Source organism: Xenopus tropicalis, chromosome 3 (assembly GCF_000004195.4).
Source record: "Xenopus tropicalis strain Nigerian chromosome 3, UCB_Xtro_10.0, whole genome shotgun sequence".
NCBI lineage: Eukaryota > Metazoa > Chordata > Amphibia > Anura > Pipidae > Xenopus > Xenopus tropicalis.
In genome coordinates this window covers 81825108-81853101 of record NC_030679.2, presented here as the reverse complement: position 1 = coordinate 81853101, position 27994 = coordinate 81825108, and the positions used below count along the sequence as shown (strand labels likewise).

Below are 27994 nucleotides of genomic sequence, written 5' to 3'. Positions count from 1 at the left end.
ACTGCCCAATAGTCCTCCTATTGTTTAGTAAAAACGCCACACTTTTGGCTCACCTAATCAAATATTTACTCAGTCACACTTACTTCACATTTTCTAGAACAGGCAGCCATCTCTAAAAAGGTATTCTCCCTTCCTTTCCCTCCTTGCTTCATACTGCACATGTGTTTCATTCCCAACCCCCCCCCCCCTCCCCTCTGCCAGATCCGCTTCTGATTGGCTGGTGGGCATGTGTAGCCCAGAACAGGAGACAGGATCAAGTTACACACATGCTCAGAGAATAGGAAGGCTGCCGCAGCCTACAGAGAGGGAAGAGAGATTTCAGTGATGTCACTGTAGTCTTCACACTGCTGTAGGCTGCCAGCACCATATCTCAGAGAAGGAAGCAGGGATCTGGGAATTTAGATATGCAGTAAGTACTTAAAAAGAATGCATTTAGACTTACTTTTAATTTATATTAACCTTTCATTGTCCTTTAACTGATTATGACATACTTGAATATTTGATCATGTAGCTCTATAATATGAGTTGCCTATTTGTTTTTGGTTTTTTTTTGTATAGGACTTCTAAAAAGCAGGGTGTATGCATCACTTATGGAAACTCTATCCCTTCTGGTTTCAGTCAGGCTGTTGAAAGATAAAATAAATGCTTTATTTTTGGAAATATAACCTATCCCCATTCAGATGCGCTTTGGCAAGGGGCAGCGCATTGAGAACAATAATGCAGTTAGTGAAATTAATAGTTTTTGCTTTCCTGCTGATAACTTTAAAGAATGATAGAAATTTCTTTTTAGTCCTTTTACCTCTACCCCAACCACTCCTAAATTTAAGCCAGTCCAAACAAATATCATTAGAAAATGTACCTCTTGTGAAATATGCATTGTGATTTCATAAAATTTTCCTTTTCCACTGATGAGGTATAACTTACTAATTTAACTAGTATACTTTCTAATGCTAACTGGCCCCAAGATTGAGTGGAGAGGTTAATCTTATAAGGTTAATGTCAGCCATGCCCCCAGCCAACATACAGGTAGAGAACAAGCAACATTCTCAAAAATTCCCTTTCCTGAAATCCAAATAAAAAAATACTAAAGTTACATTGGATATAAAAAGTCTACACACCTCTCCAAAATGGCAGGTTTTCGTAAAAAAAAATAGATCAGTCCTGTCCAGTCCAGTCCCAGGACAGGGGTACAAAAAAGTATCCAAATCATTAAACATTTCATGGAGAGCATGGTGAAGATAGTCACCAACAAGTGGAAAAATATGGCTCAACAGTGACTGTACCAAGATCAGGACATCCCTCCAAGATTGATAGGTAGACAAGGAGAAAACTGGTAAGGGAGGCTTACAGCAACATTAAATGAGCTGCATGATTTCCTGGCAAGTACTGGTTGTTCCATATATGTCACAACAATCAGTCCAATTCTTCATATATATGGGCTGTGGGGTAGGAAGACAAAAGCCCTTACTCACAAAGAAAAACATACAAGTCTGGCCTGGCTAAAAATGTATTATGGTCTGATGAGACCAAGGTACAAATATAACACAGCACATCATCACAAGAACACCATACCCACAGTGAAGCATGGTAGAGGCAGCACCATCCTTCCGGATGTGTCTTAGTCAAGGTGGATGGAATCATAAACAGCTCCAAGTATCTATTTTGTCACAAAACCGTCTACTAGGAATCTGAAGATAAAGACCAACTTAACCTGTCAGCATGACAAAGACTCAAAGCATACATATAAATCAGCAAACCACTGGCTTCACCAAAGGAGGATCAATGTTTTGGAATGGCCCAGCCAGAACTTAATCCGAATGGAAATCTGTGGGGTGACCTGAAGAGAGCTGTGCACAGGAGATGCCCTCGCAATCTGACAGATCTGGAACATTTTTGCAAGGAGGAGTGGGCAAAAAATGCCAAGTCCAGTTGTGCCTAACTGACAAACTGTTACGCAGAAACATTAAGTGCAGTGAAAAAAATTCAAAAGGTGCTTCAACAAAGTATTAGCTTAGGGGTGTGGCAATTTTGCAATACTGGTGAAATAAGTTCTCACAGGATATATCTGTTTCTTTCTTTATTAAACAAAAGCTGCCATTTGTGACTTTTTATATCCAGTGTATGAACCAAAATGACCTGGCTGAAAGCTTAAAATGCTTTAGTTATAGAAGCAGCATTGTTGAAAAAAAAGAAAATCTCCACTTCTTTGTTTGAATCTTTATAAATGGGAAAGTGCATACAACCTTGTTTAGACTATTTTTAGTTTTAGATCCTAACACACATGCACCCCTGAATGTGGATAAAGTATAAAGTAAAGGTTAATCCTAACCTTTGCAATGCAGGCTAAAACATTAGCCTATCTAATCTAAGAACAAATGAGTTGCATGCTTGATCTATGACCTACCTGCATCAGGTGGCTTGTTTATAAGCATGGTATGCATAGCCATGATATTAGGTCCTGTAAAGCATTCGACATACTTAACAACCTAGATTACAGAACATATCTCCAGTTAGACACAGAAATTACCCAATAAAACATAATAAGACATTATTATAGAACAGAACACTATTCATTATTATAAGAGCTATGGTGTGTGTTAAGGTCCTCTCAGAGAGAACTGTGGCACATTAATATCTGTCTGCAGCTGTTTTCCATTTATATAAATGAGAAAATGCTTTCATGAAAGTTAGTGCTTTTGGTCAACACTCAGGTGATTTTAGTAATGATGGCCTAAAGAGTGAGGGAGCTTCCGTTTTCTTAAAGAAGTAAACCTTTTGTGCATGTCTGACAGAGAAGAAGCTTTCTTGGAATGCACAGTGAGTCAGGCAGCTACAGTGGTGTGAAAAACTATTTGCCCCCTTCCTAATTTCTTATTCTTTTGCATGTTTGTCACACTTAAATGTTTCTGCTCATCAAAAACCGTTAACTATTAGTCAAAGATAACATAATTGAACACAAAATGCAGTTTTTAAATGAAGGTTCACGTTATTAAGGGAGAAAAAAAACTCCAAATCTACATGGCCCTGTGTGAAAAAGTAATTGCCCCCCTTGTTAAAAAATAACTTAACTGTGGTTTATCAATTTCAATTTTCAATTTCAATATCAATTTCTGTAGTCACCCCCAGGCCTGATTACTGCCACACCTGTTTCAATCAAGAAATCACTTAAATAGGAGCTACCTGACACAGAGAAGTAGACCAAAAGCACCTCAAAAGCTAGACATCATGCCAAGATCCAAAGAAATTCAGGAACAAATGAGAACAAAAGTAATTGAGATCGATCAGTCTGGTAAAGGTTATAAAGCCATTTCTAAAGCTTTGGGACTCCAGTGAACCACAGTGAGAGCCATTATCCACAAATGGCAAAAACATGGAACAGTGGTGAACCTTCCCAGGAGTGGCCGGCCGACCAAAATTACCCCAAGAGCACAGAGACAACTCATCCGAGAGGCCACAAAAGACCCCAGGACAACATCTAAAGAACTGCAGGCCTCACTTGCCTCAATTAAGGTCAGTGTTCACGACTCCACCATAAGAAAGAGACTGGGCAAAAATGGCCTGCATGGCAGATTTCCAAGGCGCAAACCACTTTTAAGCAAAAAGAACATTATGGCTCATCTCAATTTTGCTAAAAAACATCTCAATGATTGCCAAGACTTTTGGGAAAATACCTTGTGGATCGACGAGACAAAAGTTGAACTTTTTGGAAGGTGCGTGTCCCGTTACATCTGGCGTAAAAGTAACACAGCATTTCAGAAAAAGAACATCATACCAACAGTAAAATATGGTGGTGGTAGTGTGATGGTCTGGGGTTGTTTTGCTGCTTCAGGACCTGGAAGGCTTGCTGTGATAGATGGAACCATGAATTCTACTGTCTACCAAAAAATCCTGAAGGAGAATGTCCGGCCATCTGTTCGTCAACTCAAGCTGAAGCGATCTTGGGTGCTGCAGCAGGACAATGACCCAAAACACACCAGCAAATCCACCTCTGAATGGCTGAAGAAAAACAAAATGAAGACTTTGGAGTGGCCTAGTCAAAGTCCTGACCTGAGTCCTATTGAGATGTTGTGGCATGACCTTGAAAAGGCGGTTCATGCTAGAAAACCCTCAAATAAAGCTGAATTACAACAATTCTGCAAAGATGAGTGGGCCAAAATTCCTCCAGAGCGCTGTAAAAGACTCGTTGCAAGTTATCGCAAACGCTTGATTGCAGTTATTGCTGCTAAGGGTGGCCCAACCAGTTATTAGGTTCAGGGGGCAATTACTTTTTCACACAGGGCCATGTAGGTTTGGATTTTTTTTCTCCCTAAATAATAAAAACCCTCATTTAAAAACTGCATTTTGTGTTTACTTGTGTTATCTTTGACTAATAGTTAAATGTGTTTGATGATCACAAACATTTTGTGTGACAAACATGCAAAAGAATAAGAAATCAGGAAGGGGGCAAATAGTTTTTCACACCACTGTATGTATGGGCACAGAAAAAAAATCTGCTGCTGCTGCACACTGGCTCCTGCTTCTCTGTGCATTCCCAGAAAGCTTCTTCCGTCAGGCATGCACAGAAGGCTCTTCTCTTCCACCACTCTGTAGTCAAAGAGATGAGGAGAGCTGAACAGGAAGAGGTGGTGGGGCTTCACGCTGTACCAGGAAGAAGACAAAAGGAGCTGAAGATTTCAACTTATAAATCAGTAACCATATCAGACTGAATGCAGGGACTAAGGTGTGTTATTCTGGGGGTTGTTCAGAGTAATTTTTAAGATAGAAAAAAAAAGGTTTACTTATTCTTTAATTCTTCTTCTGACAAGGCCACACTTCCAAATTAAGAATGACATCAGAGGAAATACATGCCCAGTATGGCTAAAAAGTAGGCAAACTCTCTGACCAACTCTTGTATGCAGAATCACATTTATTAATTAAAGGAGACCTTTAATGCAATAGCACGTATGCAAGATGACACATTCATTCTTAATAATATCAGTGGGGAATGACCTACAGCAATGAGCAAAATGCCATGTATGCCACAGACCTAGAGATGACAAAAAAACTAAAAATGAATCACAGCCTGTTTGTTTTTTTACCTGAAGCAGTTCTATATACTCCATATTTATTGACACTTTCCTAACTGGCTGAAAGATATTTTGGCAAATCATTTTTCAGAGAATTGACATTTAGCTGATACCAATTTAAATACGTCAGAAAGTGTTGTACTACTTTGAACCATTCAGACTGGGTGGTAGTGCACAGCTATGCACAGGCAGAGACAAGACACATGCAGATCTCTACCACGGTTTTAGTTCCAGCAAACTTACTGCAAGCATATCTGTGGGACAACACTTTAGCAGATAATAACTCAAATAAACACATAGGGGTGTATTTATTAACGCTGGAGACAAACATCACTGGTGATGTTGCCTTTATCAACAATCAGATCTTTGCTTTTGTTTTCTAACTTGTAGGTGACCGTTCAAATCTTATTGCTAATTGGTTGCTATGGGCAACATCAACAGTTATGTTTGTTAATAAATACGCCCCATAGTTTATGTCTAGCCAGCTGATAACATGCCCAGTAAACATAACAAACAAGAACTGCGGAAACCAACTTGGCATCTACCACTAAATGTATTTGGCTGTGATTAACTGTCATGGGTAAAGGTGGCTATACCCATAACAATTACGATCTTTCCTGCAACCTATTGTTCGCATGAAAAATCGTTCTGACCCTCCACTGACGTCCAGGGCTGAATCGTCAGATATGGAGGTATATACAATAGAAATTCTATTGATGATTCACCCTTACACACAGCTTTTGCTCGGATGCCTTTAACGGCGCTCAATCAAAATTTTTTGTCCAGCCCGATCGACGAGATGACCGATATCCAAGGCTTTTGTGATATTGGTTGTCTCGTTGATCAACTTTACACACACCGAATATCGGACGAAATATCATTGCTTGTATGGCCAGCTTAAAATTTCCCATTTGCGTTGTTTTTTATGGAATACTATTATTAATTTTCTTTTGTAGTCAAGCAAATAGGCTTGCACAATATTCTGTTACACAAAGGCAATGGCACACAGGCCTCCTTTGTTTTTTTTTTGTTAGGTCAAAAAAAAATCCAAAAACAGCACCCTATATATCACACAAGAGTTGTGTGCGACTATTTTTCTAGGCTGCTATTGGATGACAGGCAGCAACATTAGTGATTATCAGGTGACTTACATCTAATCCTCCTATCTAAACCCCCCGTTGTGGTGATTCTGTTGCATTTTTAAGCAACTAAAAACACTGCATTGTATATACTCTTTTGTTTAGTAGGCTAAATGTTTCAGTTATGATGGATTGTTTAATGAATGTTCACATACTAAATAAATGTGTCAAATCCCTTGTTATTCAGAGATAATACTATGATTTATATTTTTTATTGAAAATATACTTATTTTGTTTTCCATATTACCTGAGGCAGGGAACAATATCTGAATAGCTCAGGGTCATCCTGGAAGTTCTGAACCTTTGTGATAGCCTTTTGTTCTGGTACAAATTCAGACTTGGCAATTGCTATATCCCTCATAATCTGTAGCCCAGGGACTGTCACCTCTTTCTTGCACAGTCTCTCAAACTCTTTTCTGGAGAAAAGAATAAAAATAAGCAAACCTAAAAGTTAACCAAGGTGCAATTTATTGTCTTTCAGTAAGTTCCTAGAAAAAGTTCCTAGAAAAATATATCCATAGACTGGATAGAATTCACTGAAATTTTAGGACACTGGTCTTGGGAGGGTAGGGAGAGCAAACTGTTTGGGAGTTACAACCCGACCCAAGCATCTGGTGGCTTGGTCGGGTTGTAACCATAAGTTACAGTTGTGAGAGATGCAATGAATAAGACCATTATTTGGTGTGTTTTCCACCAGTGTTAAAGGTGGGATACAAGTAGAACCAGGCAAAATGCCTGGTTTTCAAGCTAAAGTGTTTTCAAGAGTGAATGGAGGGAGAGAAAGAAAGACCTTCCATTCCAAACTCCAGTTAACATTTTCAGTAGGCCAGCTGGAGGTAGCCGGATTAGGCTGCAGGTGAGCAGCAAATAAAAGGGCAGTGGGATTACACAGTAGGAGTTGAGTTGGAGGTTGGTTCTTGACTCAGAGTAGGTCACTCTCAGAGCGAGGCACAGGGCAGGAAGGCTGCCTGCCTGTGCTAGGAACTCCCAGAGGAGGTCCACTGGGGGTGCCCCTTCCACTATGAGGAGCAGTTGGAGTCGTGACCAGGCGGATGAGAGCTGAGAAGAGTCAGCAAGGCTTAAGGTGAAGCCTAAGGGGGAGATTTACTAATCCACGAACGGTCCGAAGGCGTCCGAATTAGTTTTTTTTCATAATGATCGTTTTTTTTGTCGCAACTTTTTCGTATGTTCCGCGTCTTTTTCGTCTTTGTCTCGACTTTTTCGTATATTTTCTGCAACTTTTCCGTCACCGTCGCAAAAAAATTGGATTGGTTTTTCCGCCATTTACAATCGCTCAATACGCAAAAATGGCGATGGCATAGTCACGCAAAATATGGTAAAGTCAGAACAAATACGAAAAAGTCATGACGGCGACTAAAATACGGCTAAATTTTCATTTCCAATCCGAATTTTTCCCTTTCGGGATTCGGATTTGTGGATTTGTAAATCTCCCCCTTAGTGTTCACGAGTGTGAGTCACCATGGATGTAAGAAAGTCACTGGGGATGGTAAGTTACCCCGTAAAGGTTCCAGAGTATGGAAGCTACCCTGGAAGGTGAGAGTCTTGAAGAATGGACAAATCATAATCATGAATTGTATGTTGAACTTCCTGTAAGCTTTATGTTGGGAAGAATTTGCCCTAAATAAACCTGTGTTTTTTTCCTGAAAAACTGGTGTTCCTGTCTCTATACTCCAGATCCTCTGCTTAGCTGCCTACAATAGCTAATTTCTCCCAAAGATTACGTGTACAGGCAGTCAGCATGTCACACAGTATATTCCTGAAGAGTCTCTAAAAAGTTTGCTACAGACATCCAAACTGGGATGTGGAAAGCATGGCTTTCAAATGTCTCATAACAATATAACGAGACATCCTTGTTAAGATAAGAGACTCTTCTTTGAATCAGCTACCAAAAAAATAGGTTATAAATATATAATACATATATATATATATATATATACACACATACAGGTCCTTCTCAAAAAATTAGCATATTGTGATAAAGTTCATTATTTTCTGTAATGTTCTGATAAACATTAGACTTTCATATATTTTAGATTCATTACACACAACTGAAGTAGTTCAAGCCTTTTATTGTTTTAATATTGATGATTGTGGCATACAGCTCATGAAAACCCAAAATTCTTATCTCAAAAAATTAGCATATCATGAAAAGGTTCTCTAAACGAGCTATTAACCTAATCATCTGAATCAACCAATTAACTCTAAACACCTGCAAAAGATTCCTGAGGCTTTTAAAAACTCCCAGCCTGGTTCATTACTCAAAACCGCAATCATGGGTAAGACTGCCGACCTGACTGCTGTCCAGAAGGCCATCATTGACACCCTCAAGCAAGAGGGTTAAGGTGGCCATACACGTGGCGATCTGACGATGTTTCGTACGACCATCGGTCGCACGAAACATCGTAAGATCCGACACACACCATTCAGGGCTGAATCGGCAGGTAAGGAGGTAGAAACAATAGGATTTCTACCTCCTTCTGCCGATTCAGCTCTGAAAGGAGAATTTTGGTCAGGCGCCTTCTATGGCGCCCGATAAAAATTTTCAAACTGGTCCGATCGGCGAGTCGTCCGATATCAGCAGCTTCCTGCGATATCGGTCGACTCGCCGACATGCCATACATGCACCGATTATCGTACGAAACGAGGTTTCGTACGATAATATCGGTGTGTGTATGGCCACCTTAAGACACAGAAAGAAATTTCTGAACGAATAGGCTGTTCCCAGAGTGCTGTATCAAGGCACCTCAGTGGGAAGTCTGTGGAAAGGAAAAAGTGTGGCAGAAAACTCTGCACGAGAACGAGAAGAGGTGACCGGGCCCTGAGGAAGATTGTGGAGAAGGACCGATTCCAGACCTTGGGGGACCTGCGGAAGCAGTGGACTGAGTCTGGAGTAGAAACATCCAGAGCCACTGTGTACAGGCGTGTGCAGGAAATGGGCTACAGGTGCCGCATTCCCCAGGTCAAGCCACTTTTGAACCAGAAACAATGGCAGAAGCACCTGACCTGGGCTACAGAGAAGCAGCACTGGACTGTTGCTCAGTGGTCAAGGTGCCAGAGTCTGGAGGAAGACTGGGGAGAGGGAAATGCCAAAATGCCTGAAGTCCAGTGTCAAGTACCCACAGTCAGTGATGGTTTGGGGTGCCATGTCAGCTGCTGGTGTTGGTCCACTGTGTTTTATCAAGGGCAGGGTCAATGCAGCTAGCTATCAGGAGATTTTGGAGCACTTCATGCTTCCATCTGCTGAAAAGCTTTATGGAGATGAAGACTTCATTTTTCAGCACAACCTGGCACCTGCTCACAGTGCCAAAACCACTGGTAAATGGTTTACTGACCATGGTATTACTGTGCTCAATTGGCCTGCCAACTCTCCTGACCTGAACCCCATAGAGAATCTGTGGGATATTGTGAAGAGAAAGTTGAGAGACACAAGACCCAACACTCTGGATGAGCTTAAGGCTGCTATCGAAGCATCCTGGGCCACCATAACACCTCAGCAGTGCCACAGGCTGATTGCCTCCATGCCATGCCGCACTGAAGCAGTCATTTCTGCAAAAGAATTCCCGACCAAGTATTGAGTGCATAACTGAACATAATTATTTGAAGGTTGATTTTTTTTTGTATGAAAAACACTTTTCTTTTATTGGTCGGATGAAATATGCAAATTTTTTTAGATAGGAATTTTGGGTTTTCATGAGCTGTATGCCACAATCATCAATATTAAAACAATAAAAGGCTTGAACTACTTCAGTTGTGTGTATAAGTAGGTCCAAGGGAGCCTGGGTGCAGTCCCAAAATAATAGATGGAGTAGCTGTAGAGAGAGTCCGCACTCACAGGTCTTACAGAAAATGTAGAGGTGTTTATTCAAATCAACATCCAACGTTTCGGCTGCATCCACAGCCTTTGAAAGGCTGTGGATACAGCCGAAACGTTAGATGTTGATTTGAATAAACACCTCTACATTTTCTGTAAGACCTGTGAGTGCGGAATCTCTCTACAGCTACTCTATATACATACGTATATATATATATACATACGTATATACATACATACATACATATATATATGTAGATAGCTAGGAAGCTGCACAACACAAAACTTAGATAATACCTGGGTGCCTGTGCAAAAAAAATTGAACATATATTCACAAGAGGTGACGGCACTCTTCAGGAATTTTCACTCAGGAGTCAAAGTTTTAGAAAAATAAACCGAAGATTTATTTGTCCGACGTTTCAGTTCCCACTGGAACTTTCATCAGGGACTCAAACACCACAGTGAAGCACACACATTTTTAAGCCCAAAAAGGCACCAATATCGTTGCTAAGCAACCGTACACAAACAAAAACAGAAAGTGCTTATAGTCAGCACATAAAGTAATCGTATGGTACCCACTTAACATAGTAAGAACGTGTATACAGAAATCATATGTAACTAAAGAAAAAGAAAAAGGTAGTGAGCTGGCTGGGTGAAAGTACAGAACCCCCGAGTAGTGTTAACTCATACCAACCTCATCCGTTATTCGTGCGAATAATCAGGGGATGCGCCTGTCAATACAGTCCTCTACTAACAGGGTGGAATGTGCCTGCCTCATACCAAGTCCCCCGTGGTACGTGCTATTAAGCACACTGCGGGCAAGGGAATCGCCATTGCTAGGCAACCGAGTAGCGGTGAGCGGGTCTAGTAAACCCGTCTGTTTAGGCAATGTTCGGTGCGCTGGTCTACTAACGTAGCAAAAGGGAATCAGAAGGGGGCCTCTGCAGCCAACACTAAGGATACACGAAAGTAGCCCAGTGCTACTATACGCCACCCATCATATTTATTGTAGCACACACGTGTCTAAGGTGCACAGTAACCTGAGGAATCACGCACAAACATAAAGCATTGCCATCAACAGCCCTCACTTACAGGGTTCCTAACAGAAATAGCGCAGAGGGTCAATGGTAGATACACAGCCCGGTGAGGTGCCAATAGAGGGGAGGGAAAGAGCACACCTGCTACTCTTCCCATAGGCATATCATAACCCTGGAGAGGATCTGTTGCATTGTCCCCAGTGGGGCAAACCAGAGTGTGTGCAGATACGCCTGCTTAGCAACAATATTGGCGCCTTTTTGGGCTTAAAAATGTGTGTGCTTCACTGTGGTGTTTGAGTCCCTGATGAAAGTTCCAGTGGGAACTGAAACGTCGGATAAATAAATCTTCGGTTTATTTTTCTAAAACTTTGACTCCTGAGTGAAAATTCCTGAAGAGGTCCGTCACCTCTTGTGAATACATATACATATATATATAATTAGTAGCAATACAGTTTGTGATTGTGTATATAAATCTCCACAATCATTTTACGCAACACCTATAATATTTATTAATATATGTTAAAGCTATAGAAATTAGCACTTTTTTCAAATTGAATTAGTGTTCCTGTAATAGCAGGACTAGAGACAAGCCAGTTATCCCAATCCCCCACGAACAGCATCATATACCTGTTATATTTATGGATGAAAAAATCTCCATTTGGTGAGCACCTGTGATACTAATACTCGATTGTAGAGTATTTTTAATATTTTGGTAATTTGCATTCTGGTAACAAGTATAACCCAGTTAGGGACTATTAGAGCTCTGATGCATATATAGACACATAGTGTGTTTTCTGGATAAGAGATCCTATCCTTTTTAACATTTAATTTATACAACATCTATATTGCTTCTCCATGATAATACATTTTCAATATTGTCTACATTGCTACTGACAAAAGTTAAATGTTTTTCTATTCCAGTTATGCCGGGCAGGGCAAATGCAACATTATAGAAATTTAAAATAATCATTTAAAAATTGTTTACCGGAAGCACTCAATGTCCACAGCTGAAACCAAGTTCTTTATGACCAGAAATCCATTTTCCTCATAGAATTGTCTTTGTTCTGTAGTCAGAAGTCTGTTATCTAAAGTGTAGCTTAAAATGGGAAAACATGATTCATATTAAAGCACAAAATGTAATCTTTAATATGTTTGCTTTACTATTCACCATTACCAAAGGCTACATTTTGCCTCACCTGGTAACCTGCCACCTGAGACCTCATGGTGGCAGGTTCTGTCTCATGGCAGAAATGCCACTCCGTGGCATAACAACCAAGGATGCAGGCTTCATGGCTGCCGGGGGGCCCGGGGTTAAAGATTGCCCGCCAGGGGTCTGCTTTCTTGGTAGCTTATGAAAATATAACATCTATACAAAAGATACTTAAGTAATGCTTTTGCTTTTTATTGAGAAGGGCAAATAGTAATTCATTGTAAAATTAATGCTGAGAATCTGAAAGCCTCTTGATAATTTAGTTTAACATTAGTTATGAGTGAAATTTTCTGCCAAGTTTCGCTGCAAAAAACACCCACAGACTCCAATGAGTGCAAAAAAAACTTGTACAGTATGGAAAACGCAGCGGCAAAAAAACGTCCATTGACTCTAATGTGTTGCAAACATTTTTGCCATTTTACAAATTTTTCGCAAAGCAAAACAGAACAGATTTGCTCATCACTAGTTATCATATACTGTGCCCCTAGGTACCATCAGCAGTTATTGAAGGGTCAGAGACAGGCACAAAAGGAATTAGCCTATACCTGTAACTGCAAAGTGCTCAACTTTTCTGTTGTATCTTTATGCAAGAAATCTGTGACAGCAGTGGACATAACTAGATTAGCTAGGGGTAGCTTAACATGCAGACACTAAACACCTTTGTTATTTTTATTTGTGCCACAGAGAAACATCATTTGTACTGATGAAAAGATATCTAATACTGCTTACCAAAACTTAGATGGATAGACTGCAGATGTAACTTGTCCTGATAATGGAACCGCACTCTGAAATATTGTGTAAGGTAAAATGCATGAACCAAATGTATAAATGAAACCTTTAACATTCAGATTTGTATACTTTCTTAAAACCCTTTGATATCTTTGTATAAATGTGTATTTCTCAAATATCTTCTGACACAGGTCTTTTCTGCCGCATCCAAATATCTAACAGATATTATCATAAATATTATGAGAGTCTAAATTTAGGAACGGTTAACACAAATTGAGGACGACAATCCATTGACAGTCACCAGTAAGGGAAAATATCCTTCTGACCAAGACCAGTGAGCTTACTCTATAAAAAAAAACACCAGAACAGTGTACTTGGCAGGTAAGTGTCATGCAAACCAGTTTTTTTCCCTTGCCCTGGGTTTGGGTTTGATTTGTGCAGTATACAGCTCGCATCCCACCTCAGAACAGTGCAAAGACTTCTTGAGAAAACTCCAGGTAGAAAGTTTCAGCTCACTGCCAGGTGCTTAACAAATTGCACTCCCCAAGGGATACAGTTATGATTTTTATGGTGAACTTTTAAATCCAACGTAACTATGTGTCTTGCAAGAACTTTAATAATGGTATGTGGGCATCAGCCAGCCAAAAGCAAGACAAGAGATTTGGGTGCCCAACTGCACCCCACCCCCACCATAGGCCTACAACTCTTGGCCCTTCCTTGCCACCACCACTCACCTGCTCACTGCCAGGTCCCCTTGTTAGCCATTACCCAGCTGCTCTCTGCCAAATCCCACAACCCCAGTGCTACATGCAGAGACTTAGCTCTGCAGGAGCAGATAGGAAATGCACACATTCTTTAGAAACACACCCTCAGTCTCTTACTTTATATAATAAATTTGTGGTTAAAGAACCCACTGCATGTCACAGTATTTAATGTTTATAGGCTTCAGTACTCTTGGTCTCTCACAGTATAAGTTAGGATCTGGAGATGTTCTTGGAAGTCACTGTACCCTAAAATACAGGTGTGTGTATATATATATATGTAGCCCACTTTATCAACGGTTGTGGCACTACCTGCTGAATTACTCTGGCGCTTCCAGGAGTCCTGAGCCCCGCTTACTATGGGGGAAGCAGGGATTTCTTGGATAATTGGCGTGCCTCCACCCAGGGCTCTGCTATGGGAGAACTACAACTCCCTCCCTGGGACTTGATACTTGGGTGTAGTGCTGCCTGAGACCCCACACAAGCCCCCAAAGGGAATCCCCTCCCTGGGGTATCCACTTACTGGTATGTAGGTGCTCCTTGAGGCAGACACGATGAATACACAGTTGGTTGTTTATTTAGGCAGGACCTCTCCAGGAGTGGCAATACAAACACAGTGCAGAGGACACTCTCCTTCCTTAAACCTTTAGAGTACCTACCCCTGTTGGGTATCATATCGGTACTCCCGCCAGGATGATCCCTTTTAGATGTCCTCCCCGGTACTACACGCCAAGAGACCCTCTCTAAGGGCTCTCCCCGGTACTCACGCCAAGACGGACCACCTCCAGGACTCATCCCCGGTACTCACGACTAAGTACCCTCAGAGTAGTACCCCTTCTAGTGGCAGCCTAACCACCTACCTAGACTCTTGGGTCCCTACACTCCAGCTGATGTACTGCTGGGGGAGCCTACTCCCTCTACCACTCCTGGAGGGGCTATTTCTGCCCATTCTAACTGTGCCCTAACTACACCGCACTCCTAGAGTGACCTGACACATGAAAACTACTAATCTACCTATGGGGAGGATACCTCTGCTCTCAGAGGCTCTCCCTTAACTCTGGCCTACAGCACATGGCTGCATTCCCCTTATATGGGCCTATGCACCACCCTGTGGCCATAACCCAAACTGCAGGGATCCTCCCTATTAACTATCACCTCACTAGCTCTACCCATTATCCCATGACCAGCACCACCCAGGGGTCTGCGTAGAAAGGGTCTCTATCCTAAGGGCCCAGATTTGGTAAACCCCTACATATATATAGTATCACTAGGTCCGCACTCCCATTACTCACTTTACTCCATATCCAATTCAAGGGTGCTGCACATGGTTGTAGCTCATATTCATTCCAATTGACAATGCGCACTCCTCATTCTTTATAGTTCATTTATTGTTGCATTAAAAACATCAACGTTTCAGTCCAGGTCTAGGACCTTTATCAAGATGTTAAACCATGGTTTAATATATATATATATATATATATATATATATATATATAAAAATGCTTAGAAGCTGCACACCATACAAGGTGATACTACCTGGGTGCCTGTGCAAAAAATAATTAAACAGGCATAGAAGTGACGGCAGAGAGAGAGAGAGAGAGAGAGAGAGAGAGAAAGAGAGAGAGAAAGAGAGAGAGACACAGAAAGACAGATCCTGAGCCAGTACATACTGAGTGCCGACAGCCTGGAGATTGAACTGGGTCGCCACCGACAGACCTACAGGCCCAGGGAGAGCAGGCTGTGCCAGCGATGTGACCAGGGGGCAGTAGAGGATGAGACCCACTTCCTACTACACTGCCCCAAATACTCAGCACTGAGAGACACCCACTGCCAGAGACTCTCCCATCACATTCCAGACTTCCCATCTATAGAAGAAGAAGAGAGAAAACTCTGCATCCTACTGGGAGAAGAGGCACCGACAGTAACAATGGCAGCACAATACATAACAGACTGTCATAGCCTGCGAGAGACAGGACTTTCTTCTATCCCCATACACTGACCCCATATCCCCACCCTCTTAAACCTCCCTATTCCCATATACTGACCCCAAACCCCACCCATTACACCCTCTACCTGCTTTGGCAATGCTAAATGTATTTGGTCCTGCCAATAAAGCTCACTTGATTTGAGAGAGAGAGAGAGAGAGAGAGAGGAGAGAGCTCTTGAACACCTATAACCACCCATTCCACTTAGAATTGATTTAAAATTAAAAGTACCTCACACAGCAAGTACAGGCAGTCCTTGCTCCAAAATGCATTTAAAAAAACACACCAGAACTAACAGTAGCCAGTTTCCATTACAGCTGTGGCACACCAGACATTTTGTCCACCCTGAGTAATGCACATTAAGCAACGAAAGGTGGATCTCCACCTGTCATCAGTCCATGTGTATTAGCCATGATGTTTTTAATTTTATATTATCAGAAGCTGTGACAGGTTTTCACTAACAGCAGCAACAGTTAACCCCCACCCACCATGTGCAGAAGACCTTAGGCTAGTGGCACTAAATGTGTTTTCTCTGCTGATGGAGAAAATGTGATCCGGCCAATGCAAATGCACTGTCGGGAACCATAGCTGCTTGTCAGCTGAAACATGGAGCAAATTTTGGCTGTGAACTAGGTTCTCTGGGGGTCCGAGGCAGTGAACTGTGTTTACTCTGTGTGGGCGTTTACATACCATATGCCAGTCTTGTCGAACATTGTGCTCACATGGGGTGTTTTGTTGCCTGTGAGAAATCACACTTGTCACAGGTGAAGAAATACCTTTGCATGGCATTTTTCATGTGCCATTTAAGCTATGTAATTGTCCAAGTAAACACATAGGGCATTTTTGCCCCATTTGTGCTTATCCCTAAAGTGAATGGGAGGCAGTATAGTCCATTTAGCACATCTGTCCATTCACTGAAATACAGGACAGATTCTTATGAAGGAAATTTCATGCAACTTAGCGATGTTCCCACTGGTGGGATACCATGGGTGACTAATCTCCCCATAGAGCATTAGCCTTAAAGGAACAGTAACACCAAAAAATGAAAGAGCTTTAAAGTAATAAAAATATAATGCACTGTTGCCCTGCACTGGTAAAACTGGTGTGTTTGCTACAGTAACACTACTATAATTTATATAATAAGCTGCTGTGTAGCCACGGGGGCAGCCATTCAAGCTGGAAAAAAGGAGAAAAGGCACAGGTTACATAGCAGATAACAGATAAGTTCTGTAGAATACAATAGTGTTTTATCTGTTATCTGCTATGTGCCTGTGCCTTTTCTCCTTTGAATGGCTGCCTCCATAGCTACATAGCAGCTTATTTATATAAATTATAGTAGACTTTCTGAAGTAAACACACAACTTTTACCAGTGCAGAGCAGCAGCACATTATATTTTAGTTACTTTTATACACTTTCATTTTTTGGCGTTACTGTTCCTTTAAGGTGGCCATACACGCACCGATATTATCGTACGAAACCTCGTTTCGTACGATAATCGGTGCGTGTATGGCATGTCGGCGAGTCGACCGATATCGCAGGAAGCTGCTGATATCGGACGACTCGCCGACGGACCAGTTTGAAAATTTTGATCGGGCGCCATAGAAGGCGCCTGACCAAAATTCTCCCTTCAGAGCTGAATCGGCAGAAGGAGGTAGAAATCCTATTGTTTCTACCTCCTTACCTGCCGATTCAGCCCTGAATGGTGTGTGGCGGATCTTACGATGTTTCGTGCGACCGATGGTCGTACGAAACATCGTCAGATCGCCACGTGTATGGCCACCTTTAGAGAGCTGCTATCTCGTTACCTAATGTACCTGCTGGGGGGAAAGTAAGGGTGGGTATTTTTTTTTCCAAAAATACCATGTTATACTTAATTTAAAAGAAAATAAACTAATACAATATGTAGACAATAACATATCAAGGTGTATAAAGCAAACTCCTTGAACTTTTATAGGGTTCAAACTGATAATTGTTGTTTCATGTGATATATTCCATGTTTTATCTAGTAAATAAATCAAGTACCAAGTTCAAAAGTAGAAGAGCTAACACTGTATAAAGGGCATGTCAAATTCTTGCCTCTCAAAGTTCATTCAGTAGTCTTGCTGGCAATTCCCATAAAACACAAACATTGCAATGTTTTCCCCTGGTCTATTAACCTGCAGCAACTATTCAACAAGCAGACTTTACTGATCCTTGTGCACAAATGGTGAGGTATCTGCGGTGTAAAATTAACCTGAACATAAAGTCTACACACAGCTACAACTCTAAAACCACTGAAAATTAATGTATACTGGGGTGTGTTGTTGCTGAAAAACAATTCAATTGTAAATTTCATATCAAAAACATTGACTGCATCTAGATGATTTTTTGGGTTACAGCAAATTTCAAAAAATTATCTGGGTTCCTTAATAGAACAGGTTAAGAAACAACATTCTAGGACAACATTCCTAATGCAATGAGCAATTACCCAATAACCATTATATTGCAAAGTCATTTGTGTCCTATGCTCACCAGAAGCACTAGTTATGACCTGAAAATCAGTCTCTTAGTTAAGTGAGCGGTCAGTCACAGCTAGGTTTGTATTCATGTATACTTATATTACAAACAATGACCAGCAACCTAGGCACTTACTGAAAAAAGGGGGGGCCCCTAAGATAAGATGTTGTGCTAGTAAAGATGTATTTGATGTAACAATGTGTGAATTTTTTAATATATGCTTCTATGATATTGATTAAGCACTTATGCACATCATTTATATTTGTTACACAAATTGGCCAAATTACATATACTGTTACGTTAAAACTTACATAATTTACATAACTTCCACAAAAGTTGCCTAGAAAACTTAAGAGGAAACTTCCGCGACTTCGGCAAATCACGGCACAGCGTATGCCATCCCACCGGTGATTTACATTCTAGCTGGTGGGATGGCATTTCGGGAAATTAGTCGTGGCGTGGCGACTAATCTCCCTGTGTGTCACAGCCCTATAGGTAAATTCTACTTCTGACTAATTAGCACATTTATTATTAATTTTTACTATTTATATGAACTGACTATTATAGTGAAACACCAGCTCTTTATTTTGGGAGCTATATACTGAATTTTATTAGTGTCTTCCTACATGAAGTTTCAACAGAGGAATGACTGGTTATGGAGCCCCACAGCAACATCAATTGTTCCCCAGTGCTTACGCATTTTAAGCAAAAACTTGCTTTACCTTCAAAGAAACTTATGTAACTTATGTATAAACTCCACTGACCCCCAATAAAAAGACTGACTTATTAGAACATTATTTTTTACAATATTTTTATGAACCACTACTGTTATTGGGCCCCTAAAAGTTTACATAACTGCACAGAGCAGGGGTAGGAAGGAGATTAAACTTTGGGCAAACTCCACTGACTGTTAATGATCTGACTGTTAATTAGCACATCAATTAATTAAACTTTTTCTATTAACTGCTTATTATAGGGGACAACAGCTTTTTATAATGTACACACAAGGGGCATGGTCAAAATGTTGGCATTGTATGCTTGTGTTCATGGGGGCCCCATATAACTAACTTGTACAGGGCCCCAAAGTTTCTCATGGCGGCACTGGATATGTTGGTATAGCAATATTAACCTATGCACTTTTAAAGTAGCACTTTTTTTTGGGATAGAACGTTACTTATGGTTGGATGTATACATTAGCATAAGAATAGTAATATTAACCTTTGCAATATTTATGTGACAATAAGGAATATTTTGATATTTTGGCAGAAAGGTTTAATAGCAACTTATGTCGTCATCACATGATAGGAAGTGGGTATAAAGCATGTTTGCACTGGTGTAGTGCTACCTTGAAAAAGTTTCCAAACAAGGAACAAAACATTGGTTGTACACAAAATATTCACTTAAGGGCTCTGGCACACGGGGGAGATTAGTCGCCCGCGATAAAACTCCCTGTTCGCGGGCGACTAATCTCCCCGAGTTGCCTACCCCTGCCATCCCACCGGCGAACATGTAAGTCGCCGGCGGGATGGCAGACGCGGCGGCGCAATTCGCCGAAAAAGACTCGCGAGTCTTTTTCGGCGATTCCTTGAAATTGCCCCGCCGCGTCTGCCATCCCGCCGGCGACTTACATGTTCGCCGGTGGGATGGCAGGGGTAGGCAAATCAGGGAGATTAGTCGCCCGCGAACAGGGAGTTTTATCGCGGGCGACTAATCTCCCCCGTGTGCCAGAGCCCTTAAGGAACAGTAACACTAAAAAATGAAAGCGCTTTAAAGTAATAAAAATATAATGTACTGTTGCCCTGCACTGGTAAAACTGGTGTGTTTACTACAGGTAAACTACTATAATTTATATAATAAGCTTCTGTGTAGCCACGGGGTCAGCCATTCAAGCTGGAAAAAAGGAGAAAGGCACAGGTTACTTAAAAGATAACAGATAAAACACTATTGTATTCTACAGAACTTATCTGTTATCTGCTAAGTACCTGTGCCTTTTCTCCTTTGAATGGCTGCCTCCATGGCTGCACAGCAGCTTATTTATATAAATTATAGTAGACTTTCTGACGTAAACACACAACTTTTACCAGTGCAGGGCAGCAGCACATTATATTTTAGTTACTTTTATACACTTTCATTTTTTGGTGTTACTGTTCCTTTAAGGGCTCTGGCATTTCGGGGAGATAAAGTCGCCCGCAACAAGGGAGATTTGTCACGGGCGACTAGTCTCCCCGTGTGCCAGAGCCCTAAGAGTAAGAAATCCAAGTCCAGCTTGGGACTCCTCCAGTGACATGGGAGTAGGAGAAACAATAGGTTGCCTGAACGCAGTTAAGTGTAGCGCTGGCTCCTTCTGAAAGCTCAGACTCAGGCATAATGCACTGAGATGGCTGCCTACACACCAATATTACAGCTAAAAAAATACATTTGTTGGCTCAAGAATACAATTTTAAATGGTAGAGTGAATTATTTGCTATGTAAACAGTATAATTTAGAAATAAAAAGTACACCATAAAAATCCTTTAAAGTGGATATAAAGTAAAAAATCATAATCCACGTGTGTTATTTAGACCAAAATTGCAATATAAACTTATAAAAACTCTTCCTGTAAACCTACACAGCCAATGACTGTCCTAATGTGAAAAAAGCAGACGACTGAGACTTGAAAAACAAAAAAAAACAAAACAAAAGCAGGTAATGTCCCATACCAGAAAAAACAAGCACGGGACTTAAGGTCCCCATACACGGGCCGATTGTAGCTGCCGATATCGGTCCCTTGGACCAATTCGTCAGCTTATCGGGCCGTGTTGAGGCAGCAACGAGGGGCCTGCCCGACCAATATCTGGCCTGAAATTGCCCAGATATGGATCAGCCAGGTTAGAAAATTCAGTCGGATCAGGGACCGCAGTGGCTCGTTGATGCGGTTCCCGAACCGACTGCCCCATTGCTGCCAATATAATTCGATCTAAGGGCTCTGGCACACAGGGAGATTAGTCACCCGCAACAAATCTCCCTTGTCACGGGCGACTAATCTCCCCGAGTTGCCACGACCCACCATCCCGCCGGCGGGATGGCACACGCGGCGGCGCGATTTCCCGAAAAAGACTTGCAAGTCTTTTTTGGCGATTTCGGGAAATCGCGCCGCCGCATGTGCCATCCCGCCGGCGACTTACATGTTCGCCGGTGGGATGGCGGGTCGTGGCAACTCGGGGAGATTAGTCGCCCGCGAACATGGAGTTTTGTCGCGGCCTACTAATTTCCCTGTGTGCCAGAGCCCTAATAAGAGCGAGGACGTCAGGCAAAGATAAGGAACAAAACAGTAGCAGAGTGGAACATGCCCACTCATCATACAACGGCACACACTGAGGAATACAGAGCTCCAGCTAGCTGTGATTTAACCCTGTTTTTTCCATCTGTTTTTTGGGGTTTTTTTTCTCTGATCAGAGAAACTGGCATAAATACAAATGCACAATATTTTTGCTCTGGCAGACGAGGAGCTAAACATAGCAAAACATACATGAAAAAGGTCATATTGCAGATACTTTTTTTCCATTAGCAAATTGTATTACGTCTCTTAAAGGGGTCCTCCATCTGAATACTGTTTTTTAAAAGTAAAAGAAATGTTATTATTTGCTAAAGGGGTGGTTCACCTTTAAGTTACATTTTAGTATGTTGTAGAATGCCCATTTTAAAGCAATTTTTCAGTTGGGCTTCATTTTTATTGATTTTGAATTATTTTCCTTCTCTTACCAGTTTTCAAATGGGGGTCATTGACCCCAGCAGCCAAAAAACTATTGTTATTGTTTCTCCTTAAAGGGCACCTATCACCCCTATATTTTTTCCCCCACCAGAGGTGGGGCTAATAGAGCCCGCACTTCAGATAGGGGAAACAATATTTTTTTTAAAAAAATCTGCCCCTGCCAGTGCTGCGCTACCTGCACCAGAAGGGAGCCCCTGGTGCAGGCAGCCATGTTGGGGCACATGCATGAGAATAATAAGTGATCTACCACGCGTTTACTATTCACATTCGCCTGACCTAGAAGCTGTGAATGTAAATCACCCTCCTACACAGAAAACTATTGTTTCTCCCAACCGGAGTGAAGGCTCTATTAGCCCGCAGCTCTGGTGGAGGAAACAATATAGGGGTGATAGGTGCCCTTTAATACTTATTTTTCTATTTAGGCTCTCTCCTAATTATACTCCAGTCTCTCTTTCAAACTACTCCATGGTTGCCAAGATAATTTAAACCCTAGCAACCAGATAGCTGCGGAACTTTCAAACTGGAGAGCTGTTGAACAATAAGAGAAATAATTAAAAAAAATGCAAAGAATAAAGCATGAAGACCAACTGCAAATTGTCTCAGTATAGCACTCTCTACATCACACTAAAAATTAACACAAAGTTGAGCATCTTTCAAGGTGTTTATCCTTTTCTGTTCTCCAGTTTTGACTACTAAAACAATGTGACAGGACATTTTAGAAGTCAGAACAAGGAACTCAGAGAATATAAACAAGTAGACATCTGAAGCTTTCAGAAGTAATTACATATACCTTTCAATTCAAAGCATTGTTATGGAAAGCTGTTTAGAATTACATTGTCTTTCATTTTTTCAAAAAATAAATGTTTGTTTATGTGAGAGTGCCTGCATGCTTTCTAGATAAACAACGTCAACAGAAATGCCCAAGTAGTCCAAATACCAAACCATAGTAGATTTACAGGTATTAGATACTTGACACTATTCAGATTACAGGGCATGGCTACGTGCATACCCTCCATAGTCCCCGGACCCCCATGACAGCTGGTAAGCACTGTCACACATAGGCCTGTCACTGGCCTCTCTCCATAACAAAGGATACGAGGTGGCGCTGCAGGACTGCGAGGCGGCCGGCGCTTCCCGGGACGAAACTGCGTCTGTAAGCCTGCATCTTCCTGAAAACAACGGCACAGATCACTCCTTCCTGAAAAGGATTAAGCCACTAGGCTGGTCAGACCTGTGCTAGTTACTTATGACACATTTGTCTTTCCTAAGCCCCTCCTATACAGTTCTCTTACTGCGCCGCCCACGACAGAGTCCTCAGTGCAAGGCAGTGAAAGAGACACAACGGCCTTTTGAACCATAGAATAATGCAGGAGTTTTATGGGAGGGGAGGGGGAAACCATTGGCAGCAGTTAGGCGCTAGCTGCGGTTAGCTAGTTCATTCTCCCTGAAGCTGTCCACTGTTAAACCTGGCTAAGTATATACTGTATAGCTTCTCTCACAAACGTGCTGTGCGTACGTGTGGTGTTACTGGATAGTTTGTAGTTAACTTTGAACCTCTGCACTCACCGTCACGTCCTAAGGCACAGCCCTGTGTGAGAGGGCATTGGCGGATTTTCCCTTCAAGTTATCAGAAATCTCCTTGTCCCTCCTGCACATTTTTCTAGATTTACTGTGGAAGACTGACAGCAAAGGTCAGTACAGTAGTGATTCCTTTGTAGTCTCTCAGTGTCGACCTCTTCACTTAGAAACAAGTCACTCGTTCCCTGCAAAAAGTAATCTGTGAGCTCCTTCTCCTGGGAACAGCCGTCCCCTCTTCCCCTGCAAATATTTTACTCCTGTCTCTTGCTGCCCTCATTTCTCTCAACTGGGCAAAAGTAAATCTGTTAAGATCCCTTATAGGAGAAAATGCGCGTAGTGTAAACTCACTTAACTAAAAAATCGGCGATGACTAATAAAATACCCTTAAAAACATCCATAGGGTCTTGGTTTGGTGAGGAAAATGTATTCAAAATGTGTGGAAGTCATGTTTTATATAATTTCACACACTTTAATATATATGTACCATACACCACTAAAAAAGTTTGTGATACAGCAGATTTCTAAGTTGGTGAATTGTTTAATTTAAAGGCCCACTGCATATAAATTTGTTTTGGGTTTTTTTTTGCCAGACATCTGCAGTTAACTAAAACACTCTGCCATGACTATACTAGAAAATCAATGTAAAAATACAAACAGCCAATTTGTCAGTTGTAATGTTGGGTGTGATTTCACTAACGGCATCTGATCTAAAGGTCCCCATACACGGGACGATTCTAGCTGCTGATATCGGTCCCTTAGACCGATTCGGCAGCTAATTGGCCCGTGTATGGGGACTACCAATGGGCCTGCCCAACCGATATCTGTTTTTTATAGAAACTCACGGGAGCACTTACCGAGCCAGCAGTGCGTGCTCGAACGTACAGCCGAAACCCAGACGGCAATTCAATCTGCGACTAAAAGTATCATGTACGGAGCAATATCAACACTGCTGTAAATCCTGAAATCGGGCAGATCTCGATCGGGCAGGTTAGAAAATCTAGTTGGATCGGGGACCTCATCGGCTCGTTGATGCGGTCCCTGAACCGACTGTCCCATTGCCGCCAATATAATTTGATCGTTTGGCTCCAGGGCCAAACGATCGAATTAGCCTACACGCTCCCCAATATCGCCCACCCGTAGGTGGGGATATTGGGTGAAGATCCACTCTCTTGGCGATCTCACCAAGCGAGCGAATCTTAACGTATATGGGCACCTTAAGGCTTAATGCAATGTTTGTTCTTCATTTTCTACAAAGATCTTACTGGTATGTCTCGGGTTAATGAAGTACTCTTTATCCATTTGCTATAGTGATCTTAAGGTGCCCATACACCTTCAGATCCGCTCGCTTGGCAATGTCGCTGGGGCCAAACGATCGAATTATAACGATGGGTATAGGAAAAGTTGGTCCGGGATCTGGCCGAGATCCGGCCGATTTCAGGTCAGATATCGGTCGGGCAGGCCTGTCGATAGTGCCCATACACGGGCCGATTAGCTGCCGAATTGGTCTAAAGGACCGATATCGGCAGCCAGAATCGGCCTGTGTATGGGGACCTCAACTGGTATGTCTGGGGTTAAAGAACAAGGAAAGGCTAAGTCACTTGGGGGTGCCAAAATGTTAGGCACCCCCAAGTGACTTTAATCGCTTACCTTGTACCCTGAGCTGGTGCCCCTGTTAGGAGAAAACAGCACCAACCCGGGGTACCTGTAGCGAGCGCTTCCCCCTTCCTGCTTCGTTTTGCCGGGACCCCACGACCGGCGCATGCGCAGTAGAGTGAAAAGCCGACTTCTCTGTTAAAGTTCAGCTTTTTAACACTACTGCGCACGCGAAGCAGGAAGCACTGCAGCTACCCCAGCCTGGTGCTGTTCTCTCAGAATAGGGGCACCAGCCCGGGGTAAAAGGTAGGCGATTTAAGTCAATTGGGGGTGCCTAACATTTTGGCACCCCCAAGTGACCTTGCCTTTCCTTGTCCTTTAATGCAATGCCCTTTATCCATTTACTACAGTAATCTTAGGGGTATGTCAGGGCATTGGCAGATCTACTAGGGCTGGGGGTAGTGCACTTGCACCTGGACCTACACCCATATCAGGGCACACTGGAGCCTCAAGCATGTGCAACTCCAGTCTAAAATGCTCACCTTGCACCTGGGTCCTGTAAATTACAGTTCCATTTCTGTGTCTGGGGTGCTCATTATCCATTTGGTAAAGTGATCTTAGGCCAGGAGCACACGGAGCAAATATGTTATCATGTACTCCTTCCTGTAGCTCTGTTAGCCTGTGTGGATCTATACAGAATGAATATTGCATGGAAGCACAGACGTATGGATCAGTTTAGTGTAGCTCCACACAGGCCAGCACTGTGTTTGTCATGGAGCTACATAAAGGATTGCATGGCAGCAGATCATTTTTTCTCCACCTGCGCACAAAATGCATGCAGAAGAAAGTGGATGAGCTGCTCCGTATGCCCCTAGCTTACTGTTGTGTAAGATCTCAACCCTGTGTGCACAGTGACAGGTGAATTACATTTTTGTCAATGACAAATAATCAGGATGGTAGGAGGGCTAACCAGATATTTCTCTGATAGTGGAAAAACAACGGCAGAGAAACTTCTGCATGTGACATCAGCCTCCCCAAACATAAAAATCACACTCCACCTATGTAGATAAGCTATACTTAACTTGATGTAACGTAAGTAGCATTCTGTGGACAGCTTTTGGAACTGGAATGGCAAGGAGAATGACTGAAAGGGCATAACGGGAGAAAGAGAAATATGGAGTGGGAAGGAGAGCAAGAGGAAAATTGCTGAGAGAAAAGGAATAAAAAAGCACAGAATGCAGAGAAAGGAGAGATTAAAAACAAAAAACTAGAAAAGAAGGAATCTAAATGGGGAGGGAACATATAGAAAACAGATAATGTGAGTTAGCATGGAGTATATAAAAAGGGGCAGAAGATAACCGACCAATTGCAATTTAGCACCTCATAAATAAATGACCCCTTTGGAATACTGGAGTTAAAAGACAAAATGAAATTAAAGGGAAATAAAAAAAAAAAACACAAGAGCATGAAACTACAAAAGAAAAGATGAGCAAGCTGCAGCCATTGTATCTATTGTTTATAGCTGTGGGCCTGTGCTCTGGTTGTAGTACTGGCTGAACTGTACCTTATTTTATGATACAGGGATCACAAACCATTTTTACATTTTAGTTATGCTCTTGTACTAAGCACAATTCAACAGAAACAGCCCCCTAAGTTTGCTCATAGCCTGTACAGAGAGATACCATAAAACTATGGCAGCATAGGGATTCCCCTGTACTAAGCACAATTCATGATATTCTAAGGGGGTCCCGCAATTGGTAAGACCGACCCTGGTAATTCTTGTGGTCGCATATGGGCAAAGCAAAATAAGCAGGCCTGAATTTGTGGCGAGGCCACAAAGGCCCAGACCCAGGGCGGCATAAATTTAGGGGCAGCATGCAGCCCAGCCACACGTAAAATTTGCTTACATATGGAGCACTGGGGACAGGATGTGCAAAAAACGGGCAGGGGGGGCGGGCAGTTGAATGGGAGGCCCTTTGGGTGCCCCAAACAGAAATCCGGGGCTGAAAATAAATAAAAGGGGCAACACATAGTTACTCTTGGCAAGTCCTGCTGAATAGGACTAATATACATTCACCTTGGACTTGGTCAGTGAGCAGAAATGGAAAACGAGTGGCACAAAAATTTAGTATGAATGTACCCCACCAGCGCTGTCAACCCCAGACCCTCAGGTTCTGGGGGATCTGCAACACACTAGCCAGAAATTATGTCAATATGTGCAGACATGCTTCTGGAAGCATGCACAATTGACTTCTGAAGCCAAAGAATTACTGTTTGTGCATGCACAAATGCTCAAAATGTCGTTGGTGATGCTGAGTGAGCACGTGTGCCCGGAACTTAAAGAGAACTTCGGGAGATGGAGGAAAAGTCAGGAGAATGCTATCAATGGATGGGAGACCGGGGGAGAGAAGGCCAAATTGGAACTCCTGGATGGGAGGGCTGACAGCTCTGTCCCACAGATACCGTACCAGTGTATCACAGGTATACCTCCAAACTTTATTACCTTGAGCCACATTCAAATGTACAAAAGTTGGGGTTAGCCAGGGTGTCCACATGGCTGGTATTATACTGGCCTAGCCCATAAAACTATTCCACTTAATTCAATTGCTTTAGGATGCGGCTTGGTTCCCTTGATGCTTTAAGGGGTAATTCTCATCTTTGGCAAGTGTATCCGCTAACTTGTGTGTCTTCTTTTGCCTATGCACATTTTGTGTTATGTATTATCTTACAAATGTATGTATTATTTTTTTAATCTTGTAATTAAAATTGATTGCTGTTAAATCTTTTGCATACTATATAAAGGATTATATTTTTTA

At 42.0% G+C, this 27994-nt stretch overlaps 1 protein-coding gene across 1 annotated transcript in view; it reads right to left on the bottom strand.

Moving 5' to 3' along the window:
• The window catches only part of phyh (phytanoyl-CoA 2-hydroxylase), a 31427-nt gene extending 7912 nt beyond the window's left edge, over positions 1-23515 (bottom strand). Inside the window, exons 1-5 of the mRNA XM_002935242.5 lie at positions 23104-23515; positions 13014-13069; positions 12060-12170; positions 6453-6621; positions 2405-2486 (exon numbers count right to left, since the gene is read on the bottom strand). Coding sequence (XP_002935288.2) covers positions 2405-2486; positions 6453-6621; positions 12060-12170; positions 13014-13069; positions 23104-23172 — 487 coding nt within the window. The 5' untranslated portion in view covers positions 23173-23515. The remainder of the gene's footprint in view (positions 1-2404; positions 2487-6452; positions 6622-12059; positions 12171-13013; positions 13070-23103) is intronic.
• Between the last annotated feature and the right edge of the window lie 4479 nt (positions 23516-27994).